The sequence below is a fragment of the Zingiber officinale genome, chromosome 11A (genome assembly GCF_018446385.1).
Source record: "Zingiber officinale cultivar Zhangliang chromosome 11A, Zo_v1.1, whole genome shotgun sequence".
NCBI classification, from domain to species: domain Eukaryota; kingdom Viridiplantae; phylum Streptophyta; class Magnoliopsida; order Zingiberales; family Zingiberaceae; genus Zingiber; species Zingiber officinale.
This window is the reverse complement of record NC_056006.1, coordinates 31,448,631-31,461,390: the sequence shown is the minus strand read 5'-3', so window position 1 is coordinate 31,461,390 and position 12,760 is coordinate 31,448,631. Positions and strand designations below refer to the sequence as shown.

General features: G+C 41.6%; 1 protein-coding gene across 1 annotated transcript; it reads left to right on the top strand.

The window, feature by feature from the left end:
* Nucleotides 1-263: 263 nt before the first annotated feature.
* On the top strand, nucleotides 264-1,855 carry LOC122032221 (homeobox-leucine zipper protein HOX16-like). The gene is made up of 3 exons (XM_042591488.1): nucleotides 264-856; nucleotides 949-1,076; nucleotides 1,521-1,855. The coding sequence occupies exons 1-3, from the start codon at nucleotides 763-765 to the stop codon at nucleotides 1,821-1,823; spliced, it is 525 nt and encodes a 174-aa protein (XP_042447422.1). The 5' UTR covers nucleotides 264-762; the 3' UTR covers nucleotides 1,824-1,855.
* Nucleotides 1,856-12,760: the final 10,905 nt, after the last annotated feature.

Sequence of the window (12,760 nt, the reverse complement as noted above, 5' to 3'; positions counted from 1 at the left end):
CACCGCTTTGTTTTGGAAGCCCTAAACTAAAGGCTTCTCTCACTCACTGTCTTCGTCGTCTCCTTCTCCAATCCTCCCGTGGCAGTGGCGGCTCTCCATTCCATCGCCTCTTGATGCAGCTGAGTTCTTCCTTCATGGCGCCCATCACCCCTGCAGCAGACTGTATCCTTCCTTCTTCTCCTTGCTTGTCGCCTCAGCTTCAAGGGTTCTTGGAAGGGTTTATGCGGGGGTTCCTCGATCGATCATGAATGATCGCTTTTGGTTCCATTTCCTTTCTCTTTTCGTGTTTCTTTCTTAGCCGGTCATCTCAGCTGAAGTCCAAAGATACTACAGACAAGCTGTTGACTATTTGATCCTAGGTCTTGCAGGAGTTTGGTTAGGGATACTTGCTAAATCATCAAACGACTCGAATCTAGGAGCTACTGGTTACACATACACAATTATAGCTGTTTGTAAGTTGGAGATGGCTCACCTTTCGTTACGCATACTCGATTGTTTGTAAAAACTCTCTCTTCTAACCTTTGTTTACCACGCCATGGAGACATCAACGCGCCTTCTGTGGAGCACCAGCTTCTTCCGCCACAAGTTCTTCTCCCTCTTCATTTTCTCCTGCTAAGCCGATCGACAGATCCCCTTCGATCTATCCAACTAGGTTGGGATCCAAGGGAGGGAGAAATCAGACGCGTAGTATTTTTTTTTTTCTAGTCGTATTTGTTCAATTCAGATCCGATCTGTTGATCATTTAGGATCTAAGAAGAGAGGATGGATTCTAGTCCCCATCTGATATTTGATTCCTCTTTGTCGTCCACTCGCGCACGGCTACTCGTGTTGGGCGATGGGAACTCCATCTTCCGAGGTACTGTTACTATTCCTTCTACTATCTCATTGTCTTCGACTTGGATTTGGTTTTAGTTATAATAAGCTGTTCGATTTGGGGCGGAATTAAAGGGTTGAGGTCGGCGGAGGAGCATGGCGCCACCAAGAGGCTATTCTTCACATCACCGGATGAGATTTACGAGGAGGAATACTACGAGGAGCAGCTACCGGAGAAGAAGCGCCGCCTAACGCCAGATCAGGTTACTCCTTTACTCAAATTTCAGAATCAAGCTACCAGATTTTTACAGTGTAAAGAAAAGATAACTTCCATATTCCTTTTTTGGCTCCCCTTATCGTTTACCAGCAACTTTGGAGAGAGCTATGCTCTTCTTTTAAGAAATATTGATTTCGATTCTCATGTGATCATGCCACCAACTTTGGGAGGAAAGAGCCTGTTGGTTTGTCTTGTTTTGGTAGAGTAAAAAGTTTGTTTTGTTCGTATCCAAATCTGGGCGTTAGATCATTGAATGCATAATTGGCGACAGATCAACGTAGTTGTAGTAAATTTTTCGTTGGGTTTACTAGTGGTAAGATGTAATAATAAGATACTTATCGACCAACTTCTCATTGTTTTACTCCATTTGCTCTGTCGCTGAATATTTGATTTGGATGCGGGAATGATCGGCTTCCTTTCTCCAACAAAGGTAAATTTATTGGAACGTAGATTTGAGGAGGAGAACACGTTGGAGCCGGAGCGAAAGAGTGAACTGGCTCGAAAGCTAGGCATGCAACCGAGGCAAGTTGTAGTGTGGTTCCAGAACCAGTGTGCAAGGTGGAAGAACAAGCAACTTGAGCAGGATTTTGATCGGCTCAAGTCCTCATATGAGTCACTCCTTGCTGATCATGCTGCCCTCTTCAAGGACAACGAGGGATTGCGGTTGGAGGTAATTCCCCTCTTTCTCCTCAGATCCATAAAGTCTCTCCCAATTTTGCAAGTTGGACTATGAGTGCCTTATTTGTTAATTTGATACAGCTTTATTTCTAAGTTATTGTTTATAGTGTTTGCTATTTTTCATCAACACTAACTAGGTGAAATATTCAGGGGTGATGAAGACTCTTCGAATCTTCATTTCATTCTGAAACTCATAGTTTTAAGCATCTTACATTTCCATTAACTTCCATAAATGGTTAACGCTAAAAGGTATGTTTGCTCTTCTTTTTTTGTTAAGAATGATCAGAATGCTGTTATTTTTTGTTTACGTGTTCAACTAATGGTTTATAGCACTTACCTAAAATCATAGAGAAACTTATATCAGGTTAGTTTATGCATTTCAGTTTCGCACTTTCTCGGTCATCTCAGCTTTTAGCTTTTCTTGCCAAAAAGATCCCTTTGTCTGGTTGGTATTATCCTTAACGCTACACTGCAAAAGCTTCAAATTTATTGCAGAAGCTGTCTTTGGATCCTCAGCTGAAGTCCAAAGATGCTGTTGAAGCCACCAAGCAGGTAATAGTTTTTATTCAGTGTAGTTTTTTTCTTGCATAAGCTATCTCTGGACCTTGAACATAATTGTTGCAAGTAAATGGTTGCTTCTGAAATTTAGGTTTCTGTTGCCCATACTGGATCGAGTAATGCTAAATCCTCAAGCATGTGGACTCCTTCAGAGGGTTCGTCGGCACCTGTTCTGTCTGAATTTACCGATGGTGGCAATTATTATGTGCCCGCTTGTTATGCATCCTCAGCCTATTTCTTTAGAGGTGGTGAATTGTAATGAAGATTGCTTGGTCACTGCACTTATCTACAATCTTTTGTTCCTAGCTATGTATATGTAATTTCTGTTTCCTTCTAATTTGAGGACTTAACAAGGAGGCATTTCTTTGAGTATTGGTAAGAATTTACAATGTCTCTACACTTCTGCTATTTGCTTTTGCTTGCATTGTCATTCAATCACTTTATTATTTTAAAAATATTATTATCTTTCTTATTTGTTGAACATGTTGGAACCCCAAGGTGTTTTGATGTAATCAAACAAGCTAAGTTAGGTCCTGCGTTTGTTTAACCCTTGTGTCTAAGTGTGCAGGAGCTTAGGAACACAGGAGGTCGAGCAGAAGACGCGGCTAGCGAGAAGGACGGCACAGGAGAGAGCCGACGGGCTCGGTGCGTCTGAGGGACGAGGTGACCGCGGAAGAGTACACCGGTGGACGAGAAGAACGTGCGCGACGTTCGAGGGACGAGAAACCGGGAAGGATTCCGGAAGGCCGAGATCACCCAAGCTAGTGGAGCCGGAGCGAACAGACCCGGACCAAGACAAGCCGAACTGAGACGAGCTGAATCGAAGCAGAGAGCCTGGACCAGAGTCAACTTTGTTGACTTGACAGGTCCGGGCGCCCGGATCAATTCCAGGCGCCCGGACCTCCGGGCGCCCGGGGGTTCATATTTGACCAGATCGAATCTGATCGCGAGCTGACCGTTGGGGGATAAAATTCATCCCCCCGGGGGCGCCCGGAACCCCTTCCAGGCGCCCGGACCAGTACTATAAATATAGTACTGATCCGTACATTCAAGAACAACTACTTGTAATCCAGTGCTTTCATTTGTGTTATTTCTTTCTGTGCTTTCAACGCTGTAAGAGGCTACTCCGCCCAGAGGAGAATCAATTAGTGCGCCTTCTTTGCCTTGGATTAGCAATCCTCTGATTGCAAACCAAGTAATTCCTCTGTGTCTATTTTCTGTTTTAATTAGTCTCTGCCTTTTTAATTACAAGTTCTTTTAAGTTAGTTGAATATCCGAGAAGGGTCTTTGGTTTTATTTTGTAGGGTAATTCACCCCTCCCCTCTTGCCGGCCTCCAAAGGGACCTACAAGTGGTATCAAAGCTATGACTAAATCCATGTATAAATTAGAAAATAAAAATGCCAAATTAGAAAATGAAATCTATCAGAGCGAGGGCGCTTCAGGAGGACTAACCGCCGATCGAAGCAACAAGATGGCCGGACCAAGCATCGTTCCACCAAAATTCGAGGGGAACTTCGCAGATTGGAAGCGTCGTATGGAGGTATTCCTAAAAACAGATTTTGAAATTCGGTTTATTATGAAATATGGTTTTGTAGCTCCAATAGATAAAGATGGAAAAGAAAAAGAAGAGAGAGATTGGACAAAGAAGGAGCAGAATGAGTCAGTAGCAAACAGCCATGCGGAACATCACCTGCTGAGCGTGTTACCGCCTCAAGAGGTCAACCGCATCGGAAACTATGTATCTGCTAAAGAACTTTGGGGGAAGTTCTTGGAACTCCACGAAGGAACGTCTGAAGCAAAGCTCGCTAGAAGGGACATCCTCCGCAACAAACTGATGAACATCCATCTGGAGAAAGGTGAGAAAGTAGCCGGTCTACATGCAAAGGTAAAAGAACTAGTTACTGGTATCGAAAACCTTGGTGAAATGGTAACAAACCGGGACACAATACGCTACGCGCTCAACGCGTTTCCATGAACTCCGGAGTGGATATCAATCGTCGATGCTTACTACATCTCAAAAGACCTGGAGGTAAGTACTTTAGAAGAGTTGTTTTCTACTCTTGAATTGCATGAAACCAGGTATGCAGGAACGACAAAGGATACAACCCAGACTATGGCACTGAACGCAACCCAGAAGGATGAACTCGAGTCAGACTCCGAAGACGATCAAGAAGCATACATGGTAAGAAATTTTAAAAAGTTTTTTAGATCTAATAAATTTAAAATGCAGAATAAAAGAAATCAAAAAGGTGGAAGAAAGGTGCGGTGCTACCAGTGTCAGAAGGAGGGACACCTAAGAGAAGACTGCCCAGAACTCAAAAAGGCCAAAAGGAAGTCTCCCAAGAAACACAACCTAAAAGCAACTTGGGACGACACTTCTTCATCCGAATCAGAAGCTCAAGAATATGCCGGAATAGCACTAATGGCAAGCTACGATAGACAAAGTATATCAGAACCTAGCATCGATGAAGGGGGAGCGACCTCGGATGAAAGCAGTGAAACAGGGGGAGATTCAGGCTTCAAGTCCGACATGGTAAGTGAGGTATGCCTCTTACCCCCTGATCAGCTTTACTCTGGTATCAAAGCTATGACTAAATCCATGTATAAATTAGAAAATAAAAATGCCAAATTAGAAAATGAAATTTTAGAAACAAAGAGAATTTTGGCAAAATCATGTCTTATAGAGGATTTTGAGAAATTGAAAATTGAAAATGAAAAACTAAAAGAAGAAATAGAAAGATTGAAAAAATCTAATGGTTCAAATATTCCTACTTTTAGAAATTTAAATTGGTATTATAGATTTCATCAAAGTCAAATTAGAAATATATCAAAAATCTATATACCTAGGAAATACTTGGTTAATCCTGTAGGTAGGAACCTCTATTGGGTTCCAAAAACCTATTTAATTTAAAATTAAAATTATACTTAGCATTTTCAGCAAGGAAATTAAACAACTAATTTCTTTATGAGGCTTTGTCTAAGGAAGTGGTTGTTGCTCCAATAACCAAGAAGGCCTAGTGCCTCGCCACGACCTGGAAGCCAAGTATCGAAATGAAAAGTTTAATTGACTAACTGAAAAAGCATTAATTCAAATTACTTAATGCTTTAAAAGAGAGTTATTTAATTTATGTTAAAAAAAAAATTTAAATTTTTTTTAACTTAGAAAATTTTTTTTCTTAGAAATTTTTATGAAAATTGACTTAGAATTTTTTTAAGATATCTTAGAATTTTTTTTTATTGCCTTATAACTTTTTCTTAAAATTGACTTAGAATTGTTTCTTATGAATATTAACTCAGAATTTTTTTAAATTAGAATTTTTTTTTTTAATGTAGAGATAAGTTTCAAAACTTAAAATTTTTTTTCAAACGAAAAATTCTGAAAAGTGTCTTTACTAAATATTTTACACTTAAAAGTTCTTGTCTGAATTTACCTTAGACTTGTTTACAATTCCAATTTTTATGTGATCAAAGGGGGAGAAGTATGTTAAGTCTAGGGCGAGGTACTATAATTTTTCAATTGAAAAATACTTGTACTTATTTGAATATAAATTATTTTTATTGCATATGTTTACCCTAACTTAACGTGGGTTGCTCACATCAAAAAGGGGGAGATTGTTGGAACCCCAAGGTGTTTTGATGTGATCAAACAAGCTAAGTTAGGTCCTGCGTTTGTTTAACCCTTATGTCTAAGTGTGCAGGAGCTTAGGAACACAGGAAGTCGAGCAGAAGACGCGGCTAGCGAGAAGGACGGCACGGGAGAGAGTCGACGGGCTCGGTGAGTCTGAGGGATGAGGTGACCGTGGAAGAGTACACCGGTGGACGAGAAGAACGTGTGCGGTGTTCGAGGGATGAGAAACTGGGAAGGAAGGCTGCTCGAGGAGAAGACCGGAACATGGGTTCGGGTGAGCCCCATTCCGGAAGGCCGAGATCACCCAAGCTAGTGGAGCCGGAGCGAACAGACCCGGACCAAGACAAGCCGAACCGAAGCAGAGAGCCTGGACCAGAGTCAACTTTGTTGACTTGACAGGTCCGGGCGCCCGGATCAATTCCAGGCGCTCGGACCTCCGGGCGCCCGGAACCATTCCGGGCGCCCGGGGGTTCATATTTGACCAGATCGAATCTGATCGCGAGCTGACCATTGGGGGATAAAATTTATCCCCCCGGGGGCGCCCGGAACCCCTTCCAGGCGCCCGGACCAGTACTATAAATATAGTACTGATCCATACATTCAAGAACAACTACTTGTAATCCAGTGCTTTCATTTGTGTTATTTCTTTCTGTGCTTTCAACGCTGTAAGAGGCTACTCCGTCCAGAGGAGAATTAATTAGTGCGCCTTCTTTGCCTTGGATTAGCAATCCTCTGATTGCAAACCAAGTAATTCCTCTGTGTCTATTTTCTGTTTTAATTAGTCTCTTCCTTTTTAATTACAAGTTCTTTTAAGTTAGTTGAATATCCGAGAAGGGTCTTTGGTTTTATTTTGTAGGGCAATTCACCCCTCCCCTCTTGCCGGCCTCCAAAGGGACCTACAGAACATAGATGTCTCTACTACTATGACTGTGTGTCCTGGACTAGTAGTTGGTTTTCTACTTGCAAATCAAAATGTCAAGGATGCATACCAACTGGAATGGGACAAGGTGATTAAGAATTTGTTCTTTATTTTTATTTTCTAGGTTATTGAATGCCTATATATAATATACCTATTGAGGCAACTTGTATTAGCATGCTTGTTTCATTCTTCATATTGTGTCTACTAAGATTATTTTTTCACTGTTTGTTGTTGTTAGGCTAGAAGAGCTTTGAAAATTGTATGCGTGTATCCATCGATGAAGCAATGCAGAAATCAGCATGTTTGCCAGTTCCGATTCCCAATGAATGTGAAACTATTGGTGATGCTGTTGGAACCCATGTGGCTTGGTCAAAACACCTGCTGATGCTACGACAAAAGGTACATCTAAGATAATATTTCAAAGTAAATATCTGTGAAACTATTTAGTATTGCACCTATCTAAAAAGTTTACAATTAGTATTATTAGAAGTGTCAAATGAAGAAAACGGCACATGTAGAAAATAACCAGACTTTGTCATCAAGTGTGCCAAGATCATTGCGCATGGTGTATTGTTATTGTAAACGTGCTCTTGAGAATGGAAGGATTTTTGTCAATTGCTTTAGATCATGAGGTATTTCAAGATGATTATGAACTGAACTTGCATCTTGAGGACATTAGTGCTTTGTATCACTTGGAGCCAATTTCAAGAAATTGTGTGGTTGTTTACATATGGTAAGTCTTTGAATTACCTTAAACTTTGTTTGTTCTTTTTAAAATTTAGTATATAAGAAGCACATACTTTATTAGATCAGTATTTAATATCTAATGTAGTTCTGATTTTTTTTATTTCAAATGGCAGACATCTTTATAAAAAGTTGGTAAAAGAAAATAAGATTGATAAATTCAGATTTGTAAATCCGCACAGCATCCCAAACTTTCAAAAAATCACACAAGACAAAATAGGTAAAACTGAACGGTTGAACCAGAGGGCGAGTGTTTTAGCAGATAGGAGGAGTGGTGCATCAATTAATCAATTAGTTTTGGTGCCAAGTTGCAATGGGTAATGAACATTTTTAATATCATTTTCAATTGACTATTTTAGTGAATTGTATGCACTAATTTTGTATTTGTGTGTGGTTTCCATTGGAATTTGACTGTCATTAAACCTCATAAGGAGATTGTTTACTTGTTGGATTCTTTAAGTCATCGCATTTGTGATGAAGATTGGAAATATGTTGTAGAAATGTGAGTTTATATATGTTTTTTATTATGTATTTAATTTAGTCATAAAACACTTATATATCAACTATGTTGAATGTATATATGAAGGGCGTTAAGATTGTTTAATTCGAACAATGGAAGGAAAGGAAGAAAGCATGTACAATGGGAAGTAATCAAGGTATGGGTACTTCTATTTCAATCAATCAAGGTATGTGTATATTTATCATTAACAATATCAATTGCCTTAAACGTAGGCTCTTAGGCAGCCAGATGCGAAACAATGTGGTTATTACGTGATGAGATTTATGAGACAAATTACTGAAGAAAATGCAATGATCGAGGGGGATACACTACCATCGATAGTAATATTATCTTTATCATCTCAAATAATTAGAGGTAATTTAGTTATTATTTTTTTCCAATTAATTATATTTTGTTCTTTAAGATCATATAATTTATGTGTGTTCACAGTTCACAAAAGCGGAGTACTCTCAAGAAGAAATTGATGAAGTGCGCTCTGAGATAGCCAAATGCATACAAAATCATATTTATGAATAGGTATATACATGAGTTCATCTTATTGCATTTGACAATAATAATATTCAGTTAAATTGAATGCATGCTGCTTATACTTGATTGCACTTGATTTGGAGATATCTGTCTCTAAGTCCATTTACCAAATCCAATTAGCATGACTAAACTGCACACTTGATGCACCAACATCAAATACAAACCGATAACTTAATCCTTTGTCAAATATAAAAAATGATTAACCTTAATCCTTTGTCAAATATTTATACTGTATTTTGGTTTACATAACAAACAATTTGGATCTCAATTTTATAATGTAGATGTCTTTGTTTAGAAGGGTAATAATCTTGTTACTGCAGCATCTTTATGCTTTAGTTTTTTTTTCGAGATATTGAAATATCATTCAATTGAGCAGGGGCATCTGTTGTTGGTTTAGTCGGTAATGTATTCCAAGCTAATTATAGTCCTGCAAAGGCAGGAGTGATTGGTCTCACCAAGATTGTTGCAAAAGAATACGCAAGCAGAAATATCAACGCAAGTGTTTTTTTTTTTTGTTGATTCCCTAACTGCAACATAATGTATGTCTAACGGGGCTTTTACCATGTATAGTAACTAACAGAGAAATTTAATGTTTGAGGTCCAAACTTTGATTGCATATATCACCGTGTAACATAAGTAATTCAATATTGGAAGGAAGAATCCATTTTTTAGATGCCTCCATTATTAATAGTGACGAAGGGGGTATTTTACATCAAATTGAGATGATTATGGCCAATTTTTTCTGGGGTTCTATCAGTTCTAATAGGAAGATTCACTGGATCTCTTGGAAAGATATTTGTAAACCTAAGCTAGAAGGAGGATTGGGAGTGAGAAGTTTATCTGAGGTGGCTGTTGCATTTTCAGGGAAGATGTGGTGCAGATTCCGGGAGCAGAGAACACACTTGTCGAAATTTCTGTCTAGCATGTACTGTGGGTCAGTCTCTCCTGTGGTGGTTTTACTCAAAAACAAAGCATCACATTGTTGGAAAAGGATGTTACAGATGAGAAACGTAGCAGAAGAGCAGATTATATGGCGTTTAGGTGAAGATCATATTAATTTCTGGTTTGATACATGGTTAGATGTAGGTCCTTTGTTAAGCTTTGTAATATGGTTGGAGATCCTGGTAGGTCTGTGTCTTCTATGTGGGATGAGCAGGGATGGGTTCTTCTCAAATTAAGAGAGGTGCTTACGCCTGATTTGGTTGTAAAAGCTCTTGATGTTTATATTATGAGGGGAGAGCCTGACTTGCAGATCTGGAAATTATATTTGGATGGAGCTTTCTCATCCAAGTCTGAATGGAGGTTAATTAGACAGACTCATCAAGTTGACGGGATTTGGTTAGCTGTGTGGAGCAAGTTACTGTCTCCAAAAATTTCAATTTTTGCTTGGAGGTTTTTGAACACTAAGTTGCTGGCGGATTATCTCGCTAACAAAGCAGTTGAACCCATAGTAGATGTAGTTTCGCTAGACTTCAAATTGGATAGAATTTTTTTTGGTATATGTAAAGTTGATAGGTTTGGTTTACCATACTTAAGAGTTACTTGTAAAGCCATATAGCTGGTCTTTTAAGACATACTACTCTTTGAGTTTTTGTAAAACTGTAATAGGAGGTCAGGTGTGAAATTTCCAAGAGATCCATTTTTTATGCCATTTACTCCTGAGAAATGACTTAACTTGCAATCATATGCTATTTACCTCAGGGAAAAGATAATGTCCCCGTTTCTGTGAAAGGAGAAGAAAAGAGAAGCTAGGAGGGAGGAGAAACCAGAAAAGGCTGCAGTTTAGAAGATGCACAGGTAGAGAAGACGTGCTCCAACAAAACATGATATTTTGGACTTTATATATATGTGTGATATATATAAACTTTTGGCTGTGTAAACTTTTGTGATGTTTGAATGTTGATGTTTGGTACTTTAATGATGTTTGGATGATGATGTTTGGTACTTTAATGAAATTTGCATTGTAAATATTTATTATGTAGGCTTTTTATCAATGAAATTTGCACTGGATGAAATTTGCACTGGATGATGATGTTTTTTATAAACCGTTTGATCCGGTGGTAAGAATCCGGAACCCCATAATGAGGGGTTAACACCCCGGGGAGGTCAAAGGGCCCAGTGGCCCGCCGGAGAAGGACGAGCCGACCGGATTTAGAAGAAAGGGACATCTGGTAGTAAAAGGCACCCTGGTAGGGACCAGGGTTCCGACGCTCAATGAAACAGTACATAATGACCGAGCGGAGGGACGGGCCGCCCAGCTGACGCAGGGAATTAAGGCCGTCCGGACGACGTTCTTCGCCCGGTCGGCCGGACGGACGTCCCGGCCGGGCGGTGGGTAAAGGAAGGGAACAACCTTTGACAGCCGTCAAGTCGTATGGCTACGCCATACTCCTAGTCTGGCAACGGGGTGTCCTGTTGTCCCATCGAAGACATGCTCTGACTGTAGCAGTATGGTGTCAGGTAAGCTCTCTGACAAGTACATACCGAGGTATGGGTTGCTGACACGTCTGTACCTCGGTGAACGTGCATTAGTTCTCTCACCCTATATATAGAGCCTCTTACTTCGCCGCAGGTACGCGAAAAATCATCTCTGGAGCCACCTTTTGCATTATTTGCTTGCCTGACTTGAGCGTCGGAAGGTCGACGCCGGGAACCCTTCCCGGTCCGACTTCTGTGCAGGTTCGCCGGAGATTCGTGCGACCAGACGGAGGCCTACGTCCTCGACTAGGAGTGCGCCACGTGCCCAGCGTCCTTTGGTTCGGTGATTCAGACAGGATCAATTTGGCGCCGTCTGTGGGAACGCTCCTGCATCCGATCGGAAACAATGCACGAGGCTGGACGACAACACGTGGTGACGCTTTCGAACGAGGAACTTAACGCTCTGATCGAGAAAAGGGCCGCTAAGCTCGTGGAGCAAAAACAGAAAGCCGCATCCCGAAGCAACATCGTCGGTGGCCAAACGGAAGCACCACCGCCACCGTCGCATTTCATGGGCTCTGTTCCGCACCCACAAGCCTTACCAACTCACGGAGATAAGGGTCTTCTTGGAGGAGATGCCTCGGCGAGAGAAGGGAAAGCCCCGGCGGATCGTCGCCCGAGCGGATCAATCACCAATTTTCAGAGGCCATTCTCAGAGACCCTCTGCCCATGCGCCCCGACGATCGGCGAGTATAATGGGACAACCGACCCGGATGATCACCTGGGTAAGTTTGATAACACGGCAACCCTCCATCAATACACAGATGGAGTAAAGTGCCGAGTTTTTCTCACCACTCTCTCGGGATCAGCTCAACGGTGGTTCCGAAGGCTGCCGGACGGATCCATCACAAGCTTCAAGGACTTCCGAACGGCCTTCCTCCACCACTTCGCCACAGTCGGCGTTATCAAAAAACAAGCGTAAGTCTGTTCACCATCAAGCAAGAGGCCCGGGAATCGCTTCGAGCTTACATCCAGCGATTCAACCAAATGGCGATGGACATTCCAACGGCCACTTCGGAAACCATGATGAATGCCTTCACACAAGGCCTAGTGGATGGAAATTTCTTCCGATCGCTCATCTGAAAGCCGCCCTGGGATTACGATCACATGCTACATCGGGCTAACGAGTACATTAACGTGGAAGAAGCACAGGCGGCCAGGAAAAAAGAAACTCCCGCCGAGCGGCCTCCTCCAGCCGAGCGGAAACAGCACGCCGCTCATCAGCCTAGGACCATGTCGTGCAGCACATTGGGGTCGGACGCCCAAAAGCCTCCAGGAAAAGATGGACCCCGATGTTTTGCTCCTTCCACCGGACGGTGACGCACAACACAAGGGATTGTCTTCCTGGCTCATCCTGCCCCAGAAGGCGTATCGTCAATCACTGTCGCCTAATCAGAGATATAGGCGCCGATCAGCTGGTCGAAGGGAAGACGAAAAGACAACGGTCGAACCATGTCACCATCAATCTCAACGACGGATAGTCCAAGTCCTGTTCGAGAGCAGGCCAAACGGAGACGACACTCAGCTCGAGAGAAAAAAAATAGGAGCAACGTCGCCTGAGGTGAAATAGGAATGACTGTCAAGGGCAGCAGAGAGAGAGCAAGCGGACCTGAAAT

Coding starts and splice junctions, on each gene's coding strand:
- LOC122032221 (XM_042591488.1), top strand. CDS start 763: ATGGATTCTAGTCCCCATCTGATATTTGATTCCTCTTTGTCGTCCACT. Junction 857..948: donor TGGGAACTCCATCTTCCGAG/GTACTGTTACTA, acceptor GCGGAATTAAAG/GGTTGAGGTCGGCGGAGGAG. Junction 1,077..1,520: donor GCCGCCTAACGCCAGATCAG/GTTACTCCTTTA, acceptor TCTCCAACAAAG/GTAAATTTATTGGAACGTAG.